The sequence below is a fragment of the Aquarana catesbeiana genome, linkage group LG01 (genome assembly GCF_042186555.1).
Source record: "Aquarana catesbeiana isolate 2022-GZ linkage group LG01, ASM4218655v1, whole genome shotgun sequence".
Taxonomy (NCBI): Eukaryota; Metazoa; Chordata; class Amphibia; order Anura; family Ranidae; genus Aquarana; species Aquarana catesbeiana.
This window is the reverse complement of record NC_133324.1, coordinates 314,513,786-314,526,320: the sequence shown is the minus strand read 5'-3', so window position 1 is coordinate 314,526,320 and position 12,535 is coordinate 314,513,786. Positions and strand designations below refer to the sequence as shown.

The following is a 12,535-nucleotide window of genomic DNA, read 5'->3' as shown; positions in this document are numbered from 1 at the left end:
TGGTGCTCACTGTTACGAAGCTTGTCCAACATATCGATCCGCCGGTGAGTGGAGTGAAATGTCCTCCGTACTGAAGGAAGTCCGGTGCAGTAGGTAGATAAGGGCCAGTGCGTTGTCTATCGCAAGACCGGGATTACTGTGGAGGTCCCGACTGTGACCATACGGAGGAGAGGCGTGCAGGCTCCATGCAAAGAGACGTGGTATCAAAGGCTGGTTGGAGCTCCTCTCTGCAGCGTAGTGAAGTACCGTAGCAGACTGCGTAGGAGCCCTGTGAGACGCACGCGTGCGGCGATGTCGATGTGCAGTCTGGGTTTTGTAGTTGCGAGGGAGGGAGAGGACGTTCAGCTGTACTCCGGCTGGAAGGAGTGTGGACATCCATCCGAGTGGGCTTCAGTTTCGGTCTGCAGAGCGGTGAATGGGAGTGTCCTAAGAGCGAACAGTTTTCTCCATGCAGCATATGTTGTGGAAAAGGTTCAAAGAGGTGCAAGGGCAGAGGTGTCCGTAGGCGACCTTTCTATATAGCTAGAGATAGGCTTCCAAAGTATGCCCCAATAACTGGCATATCGAAAAAACAAAAGAATAACAAGAAAAACAAAAAAACAAAATGTGTAGAACTAAAAATATTAAACGTATAACTGGGGTTTGATCTGTGAACTGAAGCTAGCAGGCAGGATCGGTCGTGAAAGAGACAGAGGGACGTCTACAGGTGCATATCAAACATGCCTGTGGCGGTCTCTTCTTTGGCCTCGGGATCGCAGCGAGAGGTCCGGGCTGTTGGCCCGGTAGTTGGAACGGTGTGAGGCATGGTTTCTGCGCAATGAAGGAGATCGTGCCCTGGCAGGCGGTGGCGCTTGTGTCTCCATAGCATCCTCTCTCATCAGCTCCCGCGTAGGATTCCGGGGGCGAAAGGCAGCGTACCAATTGGGAACTGGCACTGATGGGATACCGAGGGTGGCACAAAAATGGGGTAGGTCTTCTGGAACCTTGAGGCTGGCAGTACGGCCATGAGCCGTGGCTTGAAGGCAGAAGGGAAATTTCCATTTATAGGCTATTTGGTTGTCCTTCAGTGCCTCCAACAGAGGTCTGAGGTCGCGCCTGTTTTGGAGCGTGATTCCGGAAAGGTCTGGAAAAATTTGGACCTGTGTTCCCTCATACACTATCTGTGTTCTGCCCCGCGCCATTTTGAGAATGTCCTCCTTAAGTCTAAAGTCCACGATGCAGCAGACTATGTCCCTCGGAGGGTCGGTCTCTCTGCCCTTAGGGCGTAGGGCCCGGTGGATGCGTTCCATAGCTATTGGGGTTTGGATCGGGCGGGTAAGTAGGTTGTTGAAGATAGATATTACAGCTGTGGAGATCTGCTCACCTTCAATCGATTCTGGAAGGCCTCTGATGCGTAAGTTGTGCCTTCTGCCCCTGTTATCGAGGTCCTCAAGGTGCCTCTGCATATCCCTCATCTGCCTGGTGTGAAAGTCTACATCTTCTGTGACCGATTGTATGGTGAACTCATGCCTTTCCGTAACCTTTTCTATCACCTGTACCCTGTCATTAAGCGATCTGAGTTCAAGTTTGAGGTCGGAAATGGCTGCCGACAGTGTACCTTTGATGTCCTCCGCTATGGAGCGGAGGTCTTGGATGTTCAGGGGCGGGTGGGGCCTAAGTTCTATCCCTTCACCCCCGTCGATCGTTTGAGGCGGAGTGGCTGACTGATGTTGCGGTTGTGCGGGCGGCTGTGAGGAGTGAGACGATGTCTGACGGGAGGGCGCCATGTTGCCTCTGCCCGTCCGGAACATCTCCGGGATGTTCTGCCCCTGTGTCCCGTCCAGATCTCTCGGGGATCTCGAGCGCGATGCCGACAAGTTCCGTGATGCTGTCCCCATAGTTTAGTGTGGGTGAGAGTCGTGTGTACCTCTATATTTAGGCAGCTTTATCCTGTGGCGGACGGAGCTCCGAGATTAGGCGACTGTCTCCATGTCAGGTCAGGCCACACCCCCCTGTGTGTGATTTTTAAGGCTAGGACGGAGGTTCACCTTCCAGCAGGACAATAACCACAAACACACTGCTAATGCAACACTTGAGTGGTTTAAGGGGAAACATGTAAATGTTGGAATGGCCTAGTCAAAGCCCAGACCTCACTCCAATAGAAAATCTGTGGTCAGACTTAAAGATTGCTGTTCACAAACCATCCAACTTGAAGGAGCTGGAGCAGTTTTGCAAGAAGGAATGGGCAAAAATCCCAGTGGTAAGATGTGGCAAGCTCATAGAGACTTATCCAAAGCGACTTGGAGCTGTGATAGCCGCAAAAGGTGGCTCTACAAAGCATTGATTTTAGAGGAGGTGAATAGTTATGCACATTGACTTTTTCTGTTATTTTGTCCTATTTGTTGTTTGCTAAACAATAAAAATAAAATCTTCAAAATGGTGGGCATGTTCTGTAAATTGATGCAAATCCTCAAACAATCCATGTTAATTCCAGGTTGAGGCAACAAAACACGAAAAATGCCAAGGGGGTGAATACTTTTGCGAGGCACTGTACAGTCCTCCAAGGATGCAGGCCTAAAACAATGTTGGTTTACCTCTATGCAACCCCTTAGGTATGCAAGTACCTAGGTATGCAAACATGCAAGTATACAAGTATTCTTGCCATTCATGAATTTATGTATGCAGTACAAGGTCAATAAGCACACACATGTAACCCCAGGCAAACTAGCACCCAGGAAAATAAGCCCATATGCATGTAGTCCTATGCGAATAAGCACATACCCTGTTTCCCCGAAAATAAGACCTAGCGTGATTGTCGGTGATGGCTGCAATATAAGCCCTACCCCCCAAATAAGCCCTACCCTGAAAATAAGACCTACAGGGACTTTAACTAGGGCTTATTTGGGGGGTAGGGCTTATATTGCAGCTATCGCCGACAATCACGCTAGGTCTTATTTTCGGGGAAACGGGGTATGTATGTTGTCCCAGGAAAACAAGTACATATGTATACAGCTTAATGTAAATAAACATATGTATGCAGTACAAATGAAAACATGCTAGCATGTGTTTAAGCAATATGCATCTATGGAAGCCTGTGTTTATGAAAGCATGTGCTTATGCAACTATGCATTTAGGCAAAATATGAAAGCGTGCGCTGTACACACAAATTCATGCAACATGTGCCCATGGAAACAACAAGCATTTTCGCTATAAGCAAGCATGCATTTATGTAACATTATGCAACATGTATCTGTGCAGACATGTATAAACATGCATCTTTATGCAACCATGTATCCTTTATGTGATCATGTATAACCATGTATATTTAAGCAAATGTGTATAAACATGCATCTTTATGCGACCATGTATACCTATACAAACATGTCCAACCATGTATCTTTTATGCGATCATGTATAACCATGTATATCCAAGCAAACGTGTATAAACATGCATCCTTTATGTGATCACGTATCTTTATGCAAACATGTATAACCATATATATTTATGCAAACTTGAATAAACATGCACTTTTGTGCAACCATGCATCCTTGTGCAACCATGATCATGTATCCTTTATGCAAACATGTATAACCATGAATATGTAAAAACACATATCTTTCAGCAGCCGTGCATTTCAGCTAGTTTGCAAGCAAGCACCTGCTTAACTGCAGTTGGCCCCACACTAGACCTTCAGGATTTAGCCAAGCACATAAGCAATATACTGGAGATACAACTCCTTAAAATGCACCCATGCTCATGTTTTTCCAAACGTGTATGTTTAACCGCATGCTGACCAGCCGCCGCAGTTGTATTGTGGCAACATGGCTCGACTGCGCGTATCGCCGTAATGGTACGTCGGTACCATAGACGGCCTCTAGGGGGCGCCCCCTGCTCGCCCACGGAGCCGATGCGAGTGTCCGGTGGTCGCGATCACCGCCGGGCTCCCGCAAACGCTCAGGGCACACTGAGAACTGGGATCTGTGTGTGTGTAAACGCATAATTTCTGGTTCTCTGAGGGGAGAACAGACAGTATGTCCATACAGAGTATAAACAGGCGATCTGTCATCCTCCCCTGCGCGGCCCCCTCCCCCCTTCAGTTAGAACACGTACTAGGATACCCTCAACCCCTTCACTGCCCCCTAGTGGTTAACCCCTTCACTGCCAGTGACATTTTTACAGTAATCAATGCAATTTTATAGCATTGATCACTGTAAAAATGCCAATGGTCCCAAAAATGTGTCAAAATTGTCCGTGTCCGCCATAATGTAGCAGTCCCGATAAAAATTGCAGATCGCCGCCATTACTAGTAAAAAAAAAAAAAAAAAAAAAAATTTATAATAAAAAAGCCATAAAACTATCCCTACCATCTATTTTGTAGACGCTATAACTTTTGCGCAAACCAATCAATATACGCTTATTGCGATTTTATTTATTTATTTTCTAAAAATATGTAGAAGAATACGTATCGGCCTAAACTGAGGGGAAAAAAATGTTATATACATTTTTTGGGGATATTTATTATAGCAAAAAGTAAAAAATAATCAAATTCATATTTCAAAATTGTCGCTTTTTTTTTTTTTTTTGTTTATAGCGCAAAAAATAACACTGAGGTGATCAAATACCACCAAAAGAAAGCTCTATTTGTGGGGAAAAAAAGGACGTCCATTCTGTTTGGGTGCAACGTCGCACGACCACGCAATTGTCAGTTAAAGCGACGCAGTGCCGAATCGCAAAAAGTGCTCTGGTCTTTGGCCAGCCAAATGGTCCAGGGCTTAAGTGGTTAAACATGCATTTAAGCAACAAGTTTGCAAGCATGTATACTACACTGCACCTACCTACAGAGCAGTGAACAACACTTTTATTGTGAACTGCTAACCATCCAGGGGTGTATCAACTTACAGTTGTACAGTCCCCCCAGATAAATATGCAGCCTATAATCATGACTTGTCTGTCACACAGTTCTCCCATAGTAAGTACTCACACTTTGTTAGTATCCATGGGCTGCTGCTATGTCTCCAGAGGCCTACTGAAACTGTTGCTACATGGCATGGCCGCCCTTCCTGCCTATATAAAAATACTACTACTACTGAGTGATCCTGCGCCCTCTAGTGGCTGGAGGAGAAACAGCAGCCCACATGAGTAAGAGTACATAGCATGATTAAACAGCACACTGCTCCCAGTAGCCACCGGGAGAAGACAGTCAGAACTCTCTTCTTTTAAAAAAGAGAAACTACAAAAAACAAATGCAGACTTACCATTCCTGCTGGAGAACTCTGAACATAACAGAAGTCCAATCTTCACCCATCAAGGCGAGCTTTGTCCAAAAAAAAAAAAAAAAAAACCTTCAGAGACTGGGTCCCCCCTAATCTGGGATCCACTCCCCTGGACCTGTATAGCACCCTGCAGGAAAGCACCTTGGTCAGAACAAACCCTGCACAGGGTTCCATTACACAGGGTCCAGCACCGTAAGGCTGCATTACAGGCAAACCTCGAGGAATCTTCTCCTATTCCATGGATCTGATTTGAAGTCCATGATTCTTAATAGAACAGTCCAGACTTCTGAGTATGTTTCAAGAGCACATACAGTGGGGACGGAAAGTATTCAGACCCCCTTAAATTTTTCACTCTTTGTTATATTGCAACCATTTGCTAAAATCATTTAAGTTCATTTTTTTCCTCATTAATGTACACACAGCACCCCATATTGACAGAAAAACACAGAATTATTGACATTTTTGCAGATTTAATAAAAAAGAAAAACTGAAATATCACATGGTCCTAAGTATTCAGGCCCTTTGCTCAGTATTTAGTAGAAGCACCCTTTTGATCTAATACAGCCATGAGTCTTTTTGGGAAAGATGCAACAAGTTTTTCACACCTGGATTTGGGGATCCTCTGCCATTCCTCCTTGCAGATCCTGTTCTGTCAGGTTGGATGGTAAACGTTGGTGGACAGCCATTCAGGGCTCTGGCTGGGCCATTCAAGAACAGTCATGGGGTTGTTGTGAAGCCACTCCTTCGTTATTTTAGCGCGTGTGCTTAGGATCATTGTCTTGTTGGAAGGTAAACCTTCGGCCCAGTCTGAGGTCCTGAGCACTCTGGAGAAGGTTTTCGTCCAGGATATCCCTGAACTTGGCCGCATTCATCTTTCCCTCGGTTTGCGACCAGTCGTCCTGTCCCTGCTGCTGAAAAACACCCCCACAGCATGATGCTGCCACCACCATGCTTCACTGTTGGGACTGTATTGGACAGGTGATGAGCAGTGCCTGGTTTTCTCCACACATACCGCTTAGAATTAAGGCCAAAAAGTTCTATCTTGGTCTCATCAGACCAAAGAATCTTATTTCTCCCCATCTTGGAGTCCTTCAGTTGTTTTATAGCAAATTCCATGCGGGCTTTCATGTGTCTTGCACTGAGGAGAGGCTTCCGTCGGGCCACTCTGCCATAAAGCCCCGACTAGTGGAGGGCTGCAGTGATGGTTGACTTTCTACAACTATCTCCCGACTGCATCTCTGGGGCTCAGCTACAGTGATCTTTGGGTTCTTCTTTACCTCTCTCACCAAGGCTCTTCTCCCCCGATAGCTGTTTGGCCGGACGGCCAGCTCTAGGAAGGGTTCTGGTAGTCCCAAACGTCTTCCATTTAAGGATTATGGAGGCCACTGTGCTCTTAGGAACCTTAAGTGCAGCAGAAATTTTTTTTGTAACCTTGGCCAGATCTGTGCCTTATCACAATTCTGTCTCTGAGCTCTTCAGGCAGTTCCTTTTGACCTCCTGATTCTCATTTGCTCTGACATGAACTGTGAGCTGTAAGGTCTTATATAGATAGGTGTGTGACTTTCCTAATCAAGTCCAATCAGTATAATCAAACACAGCTGGACTCAAATAAAGGTGTAGAACGATCGCAAGGATGATCAGAAGAAATGGACAGCACCTGAGTTAAATATGAGTGTCACAGCAAAGGGTCTGAATACATAGGATCATGTGATATTTCAGTTTTTCTTTTTTAATAAATCTGCAAAAATGTCCACAATTCTGTGTTTTTCTGTCAATATGGGGTGCTGTGTGTACATTAATGAGGAAAAAAATGAACTTAAATGATTTTAGCAAATGGCTGCAACATAACAAAGAGTGAAAAATTTAAGGGGGTTTGAATACTTTCCGTCCCCACTGTATATCACGTCAGTGACCACCACCTTACAGACACTGGTGAAAAAAACTGAGGTACTTCCTGTATAGGAGGGGGTTATATATATATAGGGGGGACTTCACCTATAGGTGGCGTATAACCCAGATAGTAATTACTATAGCTGCTCTGTTTCCTGTGATGTACGATAAAGAAAAAAAGTTTTTGTTTTGTCAAGCTTAGTCCAAACTGTATGTTAAATGAAACCTGGAGTTAGGTTTTCAGGCCTAAAATGTATATATTTTTTAACGTGTGCAAAAAATTTGGCAGTGAATGGGTTAAACATAGCAAAGCCTTGCACATGCATTGTGTCATGGTAGGTTTGTTGAATTCCGCAAAGGCTTGGTGGGCCAGGGCTTGCAACAGATAACAAGTGATAACCCCATGTTTTGAGGTTTATGCTTCGAGAGAACAGAAAGATCCTTTCCTTTTAGGATTTTTTTGGATTCCCGAAAGAGGCGTTCACCATCAAATGACATGTTTAGAACACATTTCCTAAAAGCATGTTCAATAGACCAAGCTTTTAGCCACAAAAATTAGTAATTCTTGAGACTTGTCGAATGGCATTCTTAAAGGCATCAAGATAAAACAAGAGGGCTGAAGGAATCAGCTGTGTGCTAAGAGTAGAGTTTTCAAAGGAAGGTTCCAGGCCTTGTTCATGCATCTTGACCAGTTGGCCATAGTCTAGCAAAAGGAGGGTGGAAACATGTCATCTGGGAAGCATTGTTCCATTACCTCAGGAACCTCAGAATTATGGTTTGGGGACCCATAAACAAAACTGAGGGCGGTCCAGCTTAGTGCATTATACTTAAAACCATGTATTTTATTGTTAGGAAAGGTGGCAAGTTATATACTCACAAACCAACAGGTGTAGCAAAGCTTGTCATAATACAACAAATGTCCTCTGCATCACATCTCAACCCCTAGCAGGACAAAAGAAATCCAACCGGCTAATACATTTTGAGGGCCTTCCCTCTTCCTCAGAGGCTCAGAGTGCACCCTCTGTTTTGTTTATGGTTTCAGTGTATCCAGACTTCCCCCAATCTTGAGAGGGCAGTAAGGTGCAGCATGTCCTGGAGTCCACTCCCAAGCACAGGAGGTTTTTTCACTATATTTTGGGGACTGTGGAGCCTCTTTTCCATCTTCCACATTTTGGTGGGAATGCCCCTTGATCACCCCTGCTGGAAATGTATTTGTAGGCTACATTATACCAAAATCCCAGTAGGCTCATAGAAGGTCAATAACCATCCACCTACTTAAAGTGGTGCTAAAGGTTTTGTTTTTACCTTAAAGTGGATGTAGACCCCTTCGTGAAATCTGACCTAGGTACATAAAGCTGTAGTGTTTGCTTATCTCTCTTCAAAGCCCTAAGTCCCCTGTCTTTTTGCTGCTCCATCCCTTCGTTATCAGCGTTATAATTTCTGACAAGCTCTCCAACACAGGAGATAAAAGCAGCTGGAAATTTCTGTCAGGGGAGGTAACTTGGAGACAGATAAGCTTGTCTGTTTACAGCACAGCTCTGCAAGTTCTTCGTTCCTCTGCCTATGTGGAGGGGGGTGTGCCTTTCCTCCAATCAGCTCACACACAGTATGCCCAGACTCCACTTCCACTGTTGAAACGGGAAGAAAATTTTCTAACACGAGGATTTACATCACTGCATTAAGGTAGGAAACCTTATGTATGCAGCTACCACCCAACCCCTTATATTTACTTGAGTGCGATCTCGATCCAGTGCTCTGCACAAGAGCTATGGCTCTCACCACTCTGTCTTCTCATAGGCTTAGAGACAGTAGCATTTTCTCCTGATGCTGTCAATCACAGCCACGCTCTGTGTATCAATGGACATGCAGAGCGTGGCTCAGGATTGAGCCTGCACGAGTGGTCCCATGGCAAGCAGCTTGCTATGGGTGCACTTGGCTAGGGGGAGGAGCAGAGAGTGCCAGCAGGGTACCACAGGAAAGGATCAGGGCTGCTCTATGCAAAACCAGTGCAAAGAGCAGGTAAGTATATCTATATCTAAGTATATAGTTTGTTTTTATAAAAAAATTAAATTCAAACCTTAACAATCACTTTAACACAGCCAAATTTCTTATCCCCAGACACTGGAAGAACATGACACACTCTAATGTCACTAAATGTCTCATGGTAGAATTAATCAAGTAGTCAGGATAGAGGAAGCTTGAGCTGTTGCAAATGATACCCTTGGCTAATACAGGCTTACCATACAGATGTACCTGGACTACATGGTTATTATTTCAATTCCTCCCACTCGCACATGATCAAATCTTCTAATGGCTCGTATACCTGCAGCTTTGACAGCAGCACTTTCTCATGAGAACTTTCGAAACTAGAGTGTGGGAGTGGGCCCATGAACTGAGCTGCATACACTGCTGTACTTGCCTCCCCTGATATCCCACCCACTGTCACCCCCTCCCTCTCCCTGAATTCCCCCCTCTACTCTGTTTATTGCTTCCCCCCCCTTATTTCTCTTCTCTATTCTTTCCCTTCTTTTCCTCTGTCTATACCCCTTCATCCCCCTTCTCTTTATCTATTATATCTCTTGACACACAAGGTTGTGTTCTAAAATTACTGCAACATGTGTCACGAACAGCTGATCATAGAGACTCCACTGGTCTAGCCAAAAACCTGTTTTCTGAGTTTAGTCCTTCTATGTTTATGAGCCAAACTACACATTCATGTGCTGTTCACATTGAGACCATTAATCATGCAATTGTAATGGATGTGATTTTGAATCTTGTATTAACACAATTTTATCTGTTCTTAAAATCTGTGACTGTTCAAATTTTTTTTGTTAGAACGACCACAGGTTACTGACGTCAGTTTATTAGTTTCATGTTCTGATAGATGTGAATTTCAGAATTGACAATCACCCAACACAAATCTTTTTGTGTTGAAGAGTTTTTTAAATTTCTCAGTTAATGCAGTGGAGAAACAAACCGATTTCCAATGTCCACAGATAACTGGGCCGAGCTCATGGAGATCAACCATGATGACAGGACAGTTACCAAGGAACGCTTTGACATCTCCCAGGAGATAGAGGGCATTACACTGGATTCCATGCAACCAGCAGAGCGGGAAGTTAGCAAGCGACTTACCTCTCCAGTCATTAACACCTCCCTTGATACATCAGCCATTGCCTTTGAAAGGTATAGTATATTTATTAATCTTTGAAGAAAATTATGTCCGTTTGCAAACTTTAACAGCTATGTATATATTTTAGCAGCCGATTAAAAAAAGTTATATGCTAGAATTTGTGTAATGCTATGCTCAGCAGATTGAAAAAAAGGTTCATAGCAGTTGTCAGTGGTGTGTGTGTGTGGTGCAGTTATGTCATCTTATGCCGCGTACACATGACCGGTTTTGCTGTTAGAATAAACTCCGAAGGTTTCTGCGACGAAATTCCATTCAAGCGGTCTTGCCCACACACGGTCAAACCAAAGTCCGACCGTCCAGAACGAGGTGACGTACGACGGGACTAGAAAAAGGAAGGGCAATAGCCAGTAGCCAATAGCTTCCGTCACGTACTTGCTTCAGAGCATGCGTCGTTTTTGGGTGTCAGAACCGCATACAGACGAGCGATTTTCCCGATAGGAATTGGTTCCGTCGGAAAGATTTAGAACATGTTCCATTTCTAGGTCCGTCAGAATTTTCGAAAAAAAAAAAAAGTCCGATGAGGCCTACACACGATCGGAATAGACGATGAAAAGCTTCCGTCTGACTTTTTCTGTCGGACATTCCGCTCGTGTGTATGCGGCTTTAGAAAGCATCCACATTTATTGATGGTAGAGTAGTAGATGGTAGAGATGAGTATACAACATGCAGTATTTAAGAGGATACAGCAAATTTTAATCATGGTTTGTGAAAATGTATGGTTTTTAGCGCTGCAGATCTTTATAGGGATATGTAGATTTTTAATTTTGCAGGAAATTCTCTTGTAACATATTTTATTGTTTCCTTTACAATGGCATAAATAAAGTGATCCTTTCTTTGCAAGAAAGTTGCACACAAAACTATTGTTTAAACCAAGTACAACCGGTACAACTCTGAAATTTCTTTACGGAGAGGAAGATCTTTTCTTTCCCTTTTTGATATAGTAATAAATATAGTTTGGGGAACCCATTACATATTACAGAAGAGCAGTGAGTTACCTCCAAACACTTTGCGTTTAAGGACATACCTATAGTACATGATTAAAAAAAAAAAAACATGTGCTATGGACATATTCATAGGGCAGATTGAGGAAGTGTTTGTTCTGGTTGTAGCCATCCATTAAGGGTAAAGGTAGTAATATTTTGCATTGAAGTATATTTAGAGGGGTAACTATTAATGACTTTTACCAACCAGAACTCAGATGACAGTCCCACCAGCTGAGGATTTCCTATTACTCAGTTCAGTTGTTAGAAACATAAAAAAATACCACATACCCCCTGGTATCGGGATTATGTTACTCACTGCCTTCCTCACACATGACGCAAACTGGTGTTTGGTAGTTGCGCACTCGGGTGGGCACGTTGCTTTTCACTCCCATGTGACAATGCTTTCTCAGACCTGTCTAAGGTCAGCTTCTTCTCTGCTTTGCTCTTGGTTGGGGAGAGAAAAAAAAGCAAGTGTTAGCAGCTGGTTGATCACCCATTGAAGTGAATTTGTTACTTTGCCTTGCAGAAGCTGAGCACAAGGTTCTCTTTAACCCTTTCTCTGTCGGGCCCTGCGCTTCACTTTTTAACCTCCGCTCAGACCAATTTTGCAAATTTTCACTTACAGCGTTCCACCCCCCCAAAATTTTTTTTCTGAAAGCACAGAACTAATAGAAATAAAGAATGTTGTTGCAAATGTTTATCAAAATGATATATCTTTATCGTACAGTGTAGGAAACCGGAATCGATTCTGAGACCTATGCCGCTACCTTCAGGTAATTGGACACTGGCAAAAGCTTTGCTGGAACTGCCCCTCAGTGTATTTATATAACCCAACCACTCTGTAAAGGTCCAGTTTTTGCTATTATCCTTAAGTGATAGACTACGGTATATACTTGAGTATAAGTCGAGATTTTCAGCCCTTTTTTTTGGGCTGAAAGTGCCCCACTCGACTTATACTCGAGTCACCGCCATCTGCCTACATGATCAGTGCATCATGCTGACAGACGGCGGCCAGCGTGTGATATTACCATTCGGCGGCCATTCCACTGTTCAAAAGCCGCTCCTCCTCCTCGTCTGTGATAGGCAGAAAACTTCATTTCCCAGCAGTCTGTGTACAGCCTATCACGGACATTCTCTCATCCTCGTCCGTGGTATGAGGATGAGAGAATATCCGTGATAGGCAGAACACTCCATTTCCCAGCGGTCAGCCTATCAC

General features: G+C 44.0%; 1 protein-coding gene across 1 annotated transcript in view; it reads left to right on the top strand.

Annotated features, from left to right (window-relative positions):
* ANKRD13A (ankyrin repeat domain 13A) overlaps nucleotides 1–12,535 on the top strand; it is a 103,787-nt gene that overhangs the window by 37,099 nt on the left and 54,153 nt on the right. Inside the window, exon 7 of the mRNA XM_073629575.1 lies at nucleotides 10,140–10,329. Coding sequence (XP_073485676.1) covers nucleotides 10,140–10,329 — 190 coding nt within the window. The remainder of the gene's footprint in view (nucleotides 1–10,139; nucleotides 10,330–12,535) is intronic.